The sequence below is a fragment of the Sinocyclocheilus anshuiensis genome, unplaced genomic scaffold, assembly GCF_001515605.1.
Source record: "Sinocyclocheilus anshuiensis isolate Anshui unplaced genomic scaffold, SAMN03320099.WGS_v1.1 scaffold522, whole genome shotgun sequence".
Classification (NCBI taxonomy): domain Eukaryota; kingdom Metazoa; phylum Chordata; class Actinopteri; order Cypriniformes; family Cyprinidae; genus Sinocyclocheilus; species Sinocyclocheilus anshuiensis.
In genome coordinates this window covers 1362159-1375465 of record NW_015544185.1, presented here as the reverse complement: position 1 = coordinate 1375465, position 13307 = coordinate 1362159, and the positions used below count along the sequence as shown (strand labels likewise).

The 13307-nt window shown below is 41.2% G+C and overlaps 2 protein-coding genes across 2 annotated transcripts; both read left to right on the top strand.

Moving 5' to 3' along the window:
• The first annotated feature begins 319 nt into the window (after positions 1-319).
• Positions 320-2960, top strand: LOC107696402 (olfactory receptor 51L1-like). Its single transcript, XM_016496712.1, has 3 exons — positions 320-352; positions 1104-1349; positions 2232-2960. Exons 1-3 carry the CDS (start codon positions 320-322, stop codon positions 2958-2960), a joined length of 1008 nt encoding a protein of 335 aa, XP_016352198.1.
• A 1030-nt stretch (positions 2961-3990) lies between these two features.
• LOC107696400 (olfactory receptor 4K15-like) lies at positions 3991-4911 on the top strand. The gene has a single exon (XM_016496711.1). It carries the CDS (start codon positions 3991-3993, stop codon positions 4909-4911), a length of 921 nt encoding a protein of 306 aa, XP_016352197.1.
• The last annotated feature ends 8396 nt before the right edge of the window (positions 4912-13307 follow it).

Sequence of the window (13307 nt, the reverse complement as noted above, 5' to 3'; positions counted from 1 at the left end):
CGCTGCATTCGGGATACACACTAATCAGATATATACTGTATACTAAAATATATATTACATACTGTATTACATACTGTGTATAAATAGATAGACAGATAGATAGATAGATAGATCTGATCAAGTGTGTAAGTGTGTTGGATAAAAGCATCAAACAAATTAAATATCCAATAATATCTTGAGATATTAGCCTAAAAAAAAAAATGAATAGGCAAGATTGGCATGCATTTACGTGGGTTTTTCCTCTTTTTTTCAGACTTAAGGCCTGAAGATGATGAATTTAACTGGAGGCCAACAACTTCTCATGAGAGACATGTTCACCATGGCCTTCATTAAGAACTTCATCGTGGTCCTGGTGTGGTTCCTCCTCAGCTACATCAATGGCAGTGTCCTGGCCACATTCTTCAGGCATCAGATCTTTTACGAAGACCCTCACTCTATTCTATTCATACATATGGTCATTAATGACGCAGGGGTCCTGACCAAGTGTCAATACTGTATGTGACGAGTTGGGAGCGAGAACATGTTGGTATTAGTTTGCACCTCTGTTTACATCTTTTGGTCCCTGGGAAAAACAAAACTGTGCTAATGCCAAATCCCTGAAGAGTTTTCTGTGCATCCTCCAATCAGCTGCCCTGATCTATATCACATCCATGCGGTATAAGATTCACCACAGTCCTGGACTTTCAGACAGGGCAGGAGGCATTTTAGGTAAGAGTGGATCTGACTAACCATATCTCTAAACTCTAGCTAGATATCTTAAATGAAGCAAATTGGAAAATAACATTACGCTGAGACATACGGTGCCTTACAAGTCATGTTTATTTTATTTCTTTCAGGAAACATAGCTGTTTAAGTGTTCATATTTATTTAATTGTGCAGCAGTTGCTCTAGCAATAGAAAAAGTATATCTTCATGCATATGAATGTAGGTATTATATACTTGCTTATATAGCCATACTGCTCTATAACAAATTTTAAATAATAAACATTTTTAAAGCTTTACAGAGTAAAAGATAAATGGTACAATGCAAGAATGTGTAGCCTATTACTGTATTATGTGTAGTTGTGTACACTGTGTCTATAATGTGTGCTTTATCATCTCAGGTTGAGAACATGAACTCCAGCACTTTACTCCTTCTGAATGTCATACCGCGGGACAGCTTCAGCACTGCTCTCACTAAAAACATTGTGGCCATGCTTGTGTGGCTGGCACTCAGTATCCTTAACTGCAGTATGGTGTCCACTTTCCGCAAGCACAGTTTCTTCTATGAAGATCCACGTTATATCATGTTTATCTGCATGGTCATTAATGATGGCGTACAACTGACACTGGTCACCTCCTTGTATGTGGTTAGTATTGAGATGAAATACAGGGCCAAAAAATGATTTAAAGGACACTTATAAATGCCTGAATACAATTGCATTGGATTCAAAATATCAAGCAAGTGGCATTTATTTTAAATATTTAAAGTAAAACTAAGTAATATTGTGAAATATTATCACAGTTTTAAAAAATTGTTTTCTTTTTGATTATATCTTAAAATGCATTTATTGATGCAAAGTTGAATTTTCAGCATCATTACTCTAGTCTTCAGTTTCCTTCAGACATCATTCTAATATGCTGATCTGCTGCTCTTTTCTTATTATTATCTTATTATTACCCCCCCACCCAAAAAAAAGTAGAAAGTTGAATCATTTGTTGCAACAATTTTCATATCACTAAAATTTAAAACGTAACTTTAAATGTTTTTATTTTTAGTTTAAATTAATTTTTTGTTTAAAACTCAGTGTTGATATTTTGTAATACATCATTTATGAGTAGAAAGTTTTAAAAAAATCAGCATTATTTGAAATAGAAATCTCTTGTAGCTAATTTAATTACTGTCACTTTTGATGAATTACATTTTTATTTCTTTCCAAAATAATGTAAAAATGTTTATTTTTTCATTTAAAAATGTAAAAATGAAACAAATGCTTGTGAGTGAATATCTTTTCTATTTTGTTACTATTTTATTTTGTTTTTAGATTGTTAAATCATTCATTGTAACAATTTTCGTACGATAAAAATTTAAAACATTTTAATTTTTACTCAAAAAACTGAATAAAAGTGACAAAAATCCTTAAGACAGTTTGAACAGATGAAAACAAATGTGTTTAAGCATAATTACTGTATAATGAAACAATGTCATTTCCAGTGTGCATGTTGTTTGTGTTCTTTTCTTCCTGTTCTAGGTGAGTTATGCCTTCTCAAAGATTCTGGCATCTGCCTGCTGTCCACTGATCTTGACCGCTGTGACGACCACGCGCTCCACCCCGCTCATCCTGGCCGGCATGGCCCTGGAGTGCTACATCTCCATCTGCTTCCCCCTCCATTACAGCCGCATCTGCACTGTCGCACGCACCATGTGGATGATCGGGGTCATATTCCTCCTGAGCCTCACTCCCCCCATCACTGATCTTTTCATCACCGTGGCCAAAGAACCACCACTGTTCTTCCACACATCCATTTTCTGCGATCACTCACTCCTATTCCGTGACCATTCGATTTATTACAAGAACTGCGTGTTTGATAGTGTGTATTTCTCTTTTGTCTTCTTGACTTTGCTTTATACGTACTATAAGATCATGCTGACGGCCCGTGCGGCCTCCACTGACCTGGTGTCAGCCAAAAAGGCCCGTAACACAGTGTTACTCCATGGGGTTCAGCTGCTGCTGTGCATGCTGGCGTTTGTCGTGCCGTCCATGCAGGCTCCGCTCATACAGCTGTTTCCAATGTACGGCCTAGAGATCCGTTATGTTAATTTTCTTCTGGTCTACATTATCCCACGATTTCTCAGTCCTATGATTTATGGGTTCAGGGATGAGAAGTTTCGCAAGTATTGGCTCAGATACTTTGTCTCTAAAGCACACAAAGTAGACAATTCTGTCACAGCCAGACAATTCTCTCAAAAGCCTGGATAGTGTTTTGTTCATTTCATGTATGATTTGTAGGTGACGCTGATTTTTGGAGTCGAGAAATTTTTCAGAAATTGAAAATTTCATTTTAACAGGCAACAGGACATTTGAAGAAATTGTTGATACAGAAAACTATATGATTCAAAAGAACAAAATAATGAAAGACCTGTTTGAAAAGAAGCCCTTCACATTGCTAAATTGATAAACACTTTTGGCACTATAAAAACTTTATATAAAGGTTTATAATAATAAATAAGATAGGGTAGTTCAATTTGATTTTAAAAAATGTTACAATATTAAGTTAAAATGTGTATGTGTATGAGCAAAGTATATAGTTGCTATAACTGGTGTTCTTGTTTTTTTAATTAAAAAAGCCCTGCGGTGTAACATGGATTTTAAAAGTACAAATATTCCATGTAGTTTTTAAAGCAGTATGAGGTTACTCATATGAAACTGCATGTACTATACAGCTTATTAACATTAGAATTACTGTTTGGAATAGTTTTAGATGCAGTCTATCAGGCCACATTGCAGGACATTGTCATTTAAACTGCCCAAATGGTAAAAAAAAAAAAACCCATCTAGGTCATGCAAACCTTGATCAAACTTGCATCATTTTAAAGAAGCTCATTAATTCAGCACAAAACCTCAGTTGTTCAGTTTGCCCTTCAGAGAGCACAACCATTGCATCATCGTAACGATAAATACAGAAGAGGCTATCATGCATTTGCCATAGCAATACGGCAGGTCAGTTTATGTATTCAGTGTAATGAAATTTGTAAAGTCTCACTACAATCATGGAAAATGTGAATGTCTTTTCTCTTCAGCATTACCTAATTAATATTGTTTTTTATAATGCTAATGTATTATATACAGTACTTTAAGTGAGCTTGTATAACTTTATACTGATAATTGAAATGCTGACATTGACTGCTGAGACACTACAACATATTATTCCAATGATAGTGTACTTATCTAAGTCTGTAAGTAATTTAACCACTGGAATTCTTCAGCTGTTGCAGGTTACAGGATCATAATGAACAGCACCATTCCAATGGATCAGTTTTATGACACATTCATCAAGAACTTCATCAGTGTAGTCCTCGGCCTAGTCATCAACTATATCAATGGGACATTTGTGCTTGTCTTCTTCAAAAATACTATTTTCTATAGTGACCCAAGATACATTTTATATACCCATTTGGTAATCAATGACATAATAATGCTATCCATTTCCGTGGGCTTACAAGTCACAATATATGTTGTTGGTACCTTCAGTCTCTCAGTTTGTTGTGTTGTGCTATTTGTTGCCGTTATAGTCACCAAGAACTCTCCACTAAATCTGGCCTGCATGGCCATAGAGCGATACATTGCCATTTGCAAGCCACTACATCACCCGCAAATATGTACAGTTCACAGGACCTACATGCTCATCTGGTTCATGTGGACTCTGTCAGCAGTGCCAGCTTTCAGTGATATATTCATCACATTATCAACTCGACCGGCAAGCTTTTTCTCTACTGCCATTTTATGTCACAGGGTGTTCATTTACAACACCTGGCAATACGCAGTCAATGATACTGTGTTGAATGTTGTGTATTTGTTATTTGTGTGGACTACGCTGATCGTCACCTACTTCAAAGTTCTTTCTGCAGCAAACGCTGCTAGTACAGATCGAGTGTCTGCTAGAAAGGCCCGGAACACGATACTGCTGCACGGAGGTCAGCTTTTACTGTGTATGATGTCCTACATCACCCCACTCATCAGTACAGCACTTATAGATCTTTTTCCTTGGAGTCGATCAACCATTCTGTTTATTCTTTTTTTGTTGTCAAATATTCTACCAAGGTTACTAAGCCCATTGATCTACGGGTTAAGAGATAAACAATTTGCTGAGCGTGTTAAAGTGTATTTTTGTTGCAAACAAATAAAGACACAGATAATACCAGTGAACTAAGCTATGAACAGAATATGTTTAATATTCACATTTATCTTACTTGAATTGATCAGCATTTGATTCAGTGTGAATGTACATATGTGATATTTGTTAACTGGCTTTTTTCACTCCTGATGTGTGGTATGAAGATCTGAAATAGTTTGTTTAGTCTAGATAACCTGTAAATTCTCTTTATGTTTTTGCAGGTTGGGTATGTATATAAAAATATATCAAATTCAAAGCATAAGTGTCTGTTTGCTGAGTCATATTTTTAACCACTTGGTCTACCTATAGCAAGGATGAGCAACTTTGGTCCTGGTGTACTGTCCTGAAGAGTTTAGCTCCAACCCTAATCAAACACCCTAACTCCCCTTACGAAAAAGAAGTTTATTCAAGTATGCTATTAGTATACTTCTTTTAAACAAAAAAATAGGAAAGTATACTTTCAGTCTACTTTTTATGTACTTCTCAGAAATGTGCGTTATGTACTTCTCAGAAACCTCAGAAATATACTTAAAATGACATTTAATTATACTTGACTTATACTTGGAAAAAATTGACATTTATTTGAGCTATAACCTACTTGTGCTCCGAGAATGTTTTCATTGTTATACGGTAGGGGGCGCTATTACACATCTTCTGTACAGAATTTCCAAAATAAACAGAAACAGCGAAGAAGAAACCGACAAACGTCTCAGTTATGTTTGTAACCTTGGCTCCTTGAATAGGGAAGGAGATGCTGCGACAGCGGTCGCTATGGGAACACCTCCAGGTGTGATGAATGTCTGAAGCCCTTATACCATGTGGGATTACACATTTATAAAATGTTAAATCTAGGTTCCAATGTAATAGTATATAAACTGAAAAAGTTATGTACATTGTGTTTTACATTTTGAGGTAAAAAAGGATGACATTTCTAAGGAGATCAAATCAGGAAGCCCAGGTGTCTGAGATAATGACCTTTTGTCTTTATGCTCTTCCTGACCATCTGGCTTTTTAAGCTCAAAGCACAGCTGTACCTTTGTCTCTGTGATAATGCGAAAGTATGGCGATACTGTCAGACTGATTGGATCAGCACCTATGCATTGAATGACACTGTTATACTGATGAGATCAAGGCTGGGAAAATGCCTGTGTCGGGCTGATTCCTGTACTTCATTTGCATGCTATGGGTTAGATTGTCTCCACCTCTACTGAATGTATCCCTCCCCCTTAAACGTATATAAACTACAATGTATCACTACCTTAGTCAGACTTGGATGACTGCAGCGACGCACAGCGAGTCCTCAATAAAGAGTGACTTCTGTATGAAAGATATCCCAACGTCTCCTGGTCTCTGCTTCGACGAGGAAAAAGTTTCCTACAACCATCACGCCAATTCATTGGCCAATAGCGCTTAGCACCGCCCCGTGCATACGTCACGTATGCCATATCAGCGTGCTGCGTGCTATTTCATCAGATTTCCACATGACGAAGCGCTATCGAAGGTACGAGAATGGTCGGCTTTGCAGCATCTCGTTCCCTAGTCAGGGAACCAAGGTTACATACGTAACCGAGACGTTCCCTTTCATAGGTTCACTTCAATGCTGCGACAGCGGTCGCTATGGGAACGCTATACCCTAACACCTTCATGTACCTGAAGATAGCTGGAAGACCGAGGAAAGCGACTTCTCAAGTGGATAAGACCCGGGAGCCAGGAGCCAACCATATGGCCAGACTGTATAACTTAACGAAGTGCTGGGAGAGGACCCTCCCGGTGCAGCACAGATATCTTCCAACAAAGACCCTTTAAAAAGAGCCTGAGAAGAAGCCATTGCTCTCGTGAATGAGCACGCACCCCTAGAGGCGAGGTCAGACCACGCGTCTCATAAGCCAAGAGATAGCCTCCACTATCCAATGAGACATTCTCTGTTTAGTGACTGCAGCTCCTTTGTTTTTATCACCAATCATACAAACAACTGGTCAGATCCACACCACTGGGCTGTGCGGTCGACATAGATCTTCAACGCCCTCACTAGGCAAGACTCACAAGTTGCACATCACTATCTGACCCAGCAGGGGAGAAAGCCTCCAACCACTTGCTGAAAGCAAAACGAAGTCGAAGCAACCTAGGAACGTACTCAGGCCTATAGGTCACAGTAAGACTTTAACCAGCCCCGGGGCAAAGTCCATACAAGAACGGCTGATATAAAGAGCCTGCAGATCCCCAATTCTCTTAAGAGAGGATAGAGCCACCAAAAGAACTATCTTAAAGGTCAATGTTATCTGACACAGACTTAAACGGCTCAAATGGATGACCTGCCAGGCCTTCCTAAATGATAGATAAGTCCCAAGAAGGAATCCGTGCCGGGCGGAAAGGCCTAAGCCGTCTCGACCCCTGCATGAAACGGGAAACCAGAGGGTGTCATCCAACTGAAACACCTCACGGAACATGCTCAGCAGATATGGCTGCCACATAACCTTGAGAGTTTCCACATGACGAAGCGCTATCGAAGGTACGAGAATGGTCGGCTTTGCAGCATCTCGTTCCCTAGTCAGGGAACCAAGGTTACATACGTAACCGAGACGTTCCCTTTCATAGGTTCACTTCAATGCTGCGACAGCGGTCGCTATGGGAACGCTATACCCTAACACCTTCATGTACCTGAAGATAGCTGGAAGACCGAGGAAAGCGACTTCTCAAGTGGATAAGACCCGGGAGCCAGGAGCCAACCATATGGCCAGACTGTATAACTTAACGAAGTGCTGGGAGAGGACCCTCCCGGTGCAGCACAGATATCTTCCAACAAAGACCCTTTAAAAAGAGCCTGAGAAGAAGCCATTGCTCTCGTGAATGAGCACGCACCCCTAGAGGCGAGGTCAGACCACGCGTCTCATAAGCCAAGAGATAGCCTCCACTATCCAATGAGACATTCTCTGTTTAGTGACGGCAGCTCCTTGGTTTTTAATCACTAAACATACAAACAACTGGTCAGATCCACACCACTGGGCTGTGCGGTCGACATAGATCTTCAACGCCCTCACTAGGCAAGACTCACAAGTTGCACATCACTATCTGACCCAGCAGGGGAGAAAGCCTCCAACCACTTGCTGAAAGCAAAACGAAGTCGAAGCAACCTAGGAACGTACTCAGGCCTATAGGTCACAGTAAGACTTTAACCAGCCCCGGGGCAAAGTCCATACAAGAACGGCTGATATAAAGAGCCTGCAGATCCCCAATTCTCTTAAGAGAGGATAGAGCCACCAAAAGAACTATCTTAAAGGTCAATGTTATCTGACACAGACTTAAACGGCTCAAATGGATGACCTGCCAGGCCTTCCTAAATGATAGATAAGTCCCAAGAAGGAATCCGTGCCGGGCGGAAAGGCCTAAGCCGTCTCGACCCCTGCATGAAACGGGAAACCAGAGGGTGTCATCCAACTGAAACACCTCACGGAACATGCTCAGCAGATATGGCTGCCACATAACCTTGAGAGTGGCAGGGGCCACCTCCTTAGAAAACAACTCTGAAGAAACTCAGTATCGACCTACAGGGCAATGGACTGGGTCCAGATTGCGTTGCCTACACCAGGAGGCAAAAAGCTTCCCCTTAAGGGCATACAAGCGTCTCATGGAGGAAGCCCTAGAATTAAGAATAGTGTCTGTAATCTCCGCCGAGAAACCGGAACATATCAACGCACTCCACTCAGGGGCCACACCCATAATCCGAATGGGGGTGCCAATCATGCCCCGAGCCTGAGTCAGCAGGTCATGTCTGAGGGGAACCTCCCAAGGAGGGCCGGCTAACAGACTGACTAATTCCGAGAACCACGACTGAGTGGGCCAGAACGGGGCCACCAACAGCAGACGTTCCACTCTGTCTGTCTGTACTCTGAACAGAACCGCTGGGAGAAATCGGATTGGTGGGAAGGCATAAAGACTGGTCCTGGTCAACTCTAGGGCCAGAGCGTCCATACCAAAGGCGATGGAGGAGACAGGGAAAAACCAGAGCGGGCAATGTGTTGTCATGCTTCAAGCAAACAAGTTCACTTCCGCTTGGCCGGACCACTGCCAAATGAGACTCACCACCTGAGGGTGCGATCTCCATTCTCCGCCAAACTCTGTCTCGAGAACAAATCCACTCTTGAGTTCAGGTGACCCGGGACATGGACTGCTCTGACCGACAGGAACTTGGTATGCGCCCAAAGAAGAACTCACCTCGCCAACCTGCACAGGGGGCGAGAGCGTAAACCTCCCTGACTAATCAGTACAAGACCACAGCCGTGTTGCCATCCTGACCTAAATGCCAACGTCTCCAAACGGCTTATGTGATTGAGCTAATACCAGCCAATCGTTAAGGTGACTCAAAACTCAGACACCCTGGAGCCACAATGGGGTCAGAGATGTGTCCCTTCACCTTGTGTTCGATGCCAGTTCAAATGGAAGGATACAGTATTAGCAAGCTTTATTCCAAAAGCAAGCCTGAGGAACTTCCTGTGTCTCTTGATGATCCGGATGCAGAAGTACACATCCTAGACTGATGGTCATGATCCAATCTCCGGTTCAGATAGAGGCAGGATGAACCTCTGTGTCATCATCATGAAATTGCTACTCAAGCACAAGATTAGGTAATGCAAATCCAAATCAACGCAACCAGTCACATTAGAAGTGACAGCGTTACTTCCAAAACGGGTAGTCACCATAGAAGCTGGATGGTGTGACCATACAACAGACTGATCCTCCTTCATGAGGCCCCGAAACACCCGAGTTGCAGGAAAAACCTCTGAAACAGGAAATAGATCCTAAAATCAGGCCAGCCAGCGCCAACCACAGAAGTGGGAGCTTGGAAGTCGACACAGACCCTCACCAATGGCCTTAGGGCTATCCTCTCGATCTACGAAAGCAAAGGCACAGAGAATGGTCAAAATCAGTCCGAAACGCAACAAGCGGCGGAACAGCTGACAGAGAGTCAAATACCTTATAGGTTGCCCACATTCACACAAAAGTTCCAGCTCAATGTGACAGCGGAGCTTACAAGAACAGAGTAATTAATTATGCAAATCACTGCTTGGAAGCATGAAGTGTGCAGTAACATAGTGCAGCCAGTCATGTGAAGCGAGTGTTGGTAGTATAAGCGCCGCATCAATCACATGAAGTAGGCTGACCATGGTGAGCATTAATAGCTTGAACACGTGAACTCATTCACACAGTTCTATAGAACAGAGTTCACTATTTGTTCCAGCTCAAAGCAGCAGCGGAGCTGAAAGAATAATAATAATATTAGTCGGTCAGACTAGTGTTTGGTAGCATGAAGTGCCAAAAACCATAGTGCACGACAAAATGTCAGCTACGGAACTCAGATTCCACGCCTAAAAGCAGTCACGTGAACAAGAGTTGGAAGCGTAAGCGTCAAATCAATGTACGTGCCTTCATTAATGCAGTGCAGAAGCAGAGAGAAACAGGAAAATCACCTGCTCACTCTGCAGGCTGAGTCACTATGGCATTAGGTGTTAAACCGCTTGCCATAGGAATTACTCTAGATATGTGAGCTCGCCCACTCATTTGTTGCAGCTCAAAGCAGCAGCGGAGCTGAAAGAAATATTATCAGCTGGGCAGACTAATGCTTGGTAGCATTAGTGCAGCGCAGAAGTAGAGAGAGAGAGAGAGACAGATATGAAAAACCGTCTGCTCACTCTACAGCTAGAGCCGTAATAGCATAATGTTAAAACAGCTTGCTACTTAATGTTCCTGTTCAACGCAGCAGCGGAGCTGAAAGAAATATTATATTAGTCGGGCAGACCAATGCTCGGTAGCATGAAGCGCCAAGCCATAGTGCATGACAAAACATCTGCTGCTGGACTCCTCAGAGTCTGTACCTAATAACAGTACACAACACAAGAGTTGAAAGCATAAGCACCATTCAAATGAACGTGCCTGCATTAGTGAAGCGCAGCAAGTAGAGAGAAAGATAGGAAAAACCCGTCTGCTCACTCTATCGCCTGAGCCACTATGTTTTAGCTTCAATAAGAAGGTTCGCTATAAGAAACTCTTAATGCGTACTGGAAATTGTAATGTACCCTGTTGGTCTCTACTGGTAATTGGTTGCCTTCTATTGGTGGCTTGTTAAAATCAATAAATCCTAATGGAATATGTCCCAAAACACACTACAGAAAACAATTTTGAATGGTTTAAATGGTTAAAAGTTGATGGTTTGTAATGTTTGTAGTGGTTATTTGTAGTGGAAACCATTAAAATTTTCTGTGATGGGTTTTATAGTTTTTTTTTTTCAGTAGGGACATAAGCCTATACACTTAATTTTCCAGCTCACTGCAGCAGCGGAGCTGAAAGAAATAGTAATTAGTCGGGCAAACTAATGCTTGGTAGCAAGAAGCGGCAAAACCATAGTGCACGACATACATCTGCTCCAGGACTCCTCAGAGTCCGCGCCTAAAAACATTACATGAACATGAGTTGGAAGCATAAGCGCCAACTCAAATGAACGTGTCTGCATTAGTGCAGCACAGCAAATAGAGAGAGTTCGGAAAAACCGTCTGCTCACTATGTTATAGCTCGCTATAAGAATACTCTTAATACATGAGCTCATACACTTATTTATTTCAGCTCAATGCAGCAGTGGAGCTGAAAGAAATAGAAATTAGTTAGGCAAACTAATGCTTAGTAGCATGACGCGCCAAAAACACAGTGCACGACAAACATCTGCTGCAGGACTACTCAGAGTCCGTGCCTAAAAACAGTACACGAACAAGAGTTGGAAGCACAAGTGTCAACTCAAATGAACACGTCTGCATTAGTGCAGCGTAGCAAGTAGAGAGAAACAGTCTGCTCACTGTTATAGCTTGCTAAAAGAATACTCTTAATACGTGAGCTCATACACAGCACGTCTTCGTCATATGGTTCGCAGCTGAAAGAATCGCATTACGAGCTTCCGGAGTAGACCATAAATCATCGTTGACAGACAACCGGGTCCACATAGCGCTCCTCGTACACTTGAATGTATGTGGCCTGGAGAGAGCTAGAGGAAGGGAGAAAACTCCGCTGTCTCACTCTCCATGAGCTCCGTCTCGCATGCGTCACCCCAAGCGACCGTCTCGTGCGGCGAAGCAACCACAGAAACGGGATTATGGGGGTTAGACGCGAGGCCTACTTTCTTAGGGAAGGCCTATGAGCTTCGAGCGCAATACTTTTAGCCGCAGGCTATCGCAGTGTAGACAATAGAAAGGCCATTAAGCGCCACTTGAGAGTGTAGGCCCAAACATTACACGCACCTGTCGTGAGTGTCTTTTCCTGCGATGAACCTGTCACATGGCTCGATGCATCTCCTGTAGCTCATCGTGTCTGCTGAAGAGGAGTAAACTGCTCTTTTGAAAGAAAATAGCTGAGAACACGACGATAGAACGCTTTCCTACGGGCGACAGATGATGAAGGAAATGAAATCTGATGAAATATCATGCAGCACGCTGATATGGCATATGTGACGTATGCGCGGGGCGGCGCTAAGTGCTATTAGCCAATGAATTGGCGTGATGGTATAAGGGCTTCAGACATTTGTCACACCGGAGGTGTTCCCATAGCGACCGCTGTCGCAGCATTTAAGTGAACCTATGAAAGGGAACAACAGATGATTTCACAAGTAATCTAACATGATCATCAGACATAAAACAGCATCAAAATTGTGTAACGTTGTGGAATAAAATGTTGACCCATGAAGAGGTAATAATGATTGTCAAGCTTTTGGACGCCATCTACGTTTTGATTATCATTCTGAATCCAATTCATAGTCTTTTTTCAGCTTTTTGTTTGTTTAAAAAGTTGTTTATTTATTTTGTTTATTTTTTTATTTATGAAACTTACCCACATTCAAATGTTTATAAAAAAGAAAGCCTGAAGCTAGAATAAAATGTTTTTGTTTACAAGCAGATACCCTCTTCTTTCTTTTAATGTTTTGTATGTTCAGATACTCATATAACAAAATATATACACATTCTTAAATAGGACATAATAGTATACTTAAAGTATGATGTAAAGTTCACTTAAAGAACTTACGAGTATACTTGCAGTATAAAACTACTAAACTATTAGTTTACTGAGACATATACTTCAAAGTGTACTAAAACTACTACAAGTATCTAATTAGTAAACTATCAGTAAACCTTTAAGTTCACTTTTAGTATAGTTGCAGTACAAACTAAAAACATAGAGGTAAACTAGTTGTGTACTCAAAGTTTACTACTGTTATACTTAAAGTATACTTAAAAGTCTACTTTTATATACTAGAAAGTGGGCCAATTTAGTCCCAAGGAGTATTGAAATAGTACACTTACAAGTATACTACTAGTACACTAATATTTGTATACTTACTACATAAAGTATACTTAAAATATACTTGAACTTTACTTAAGTATACTTAATAAAATAAA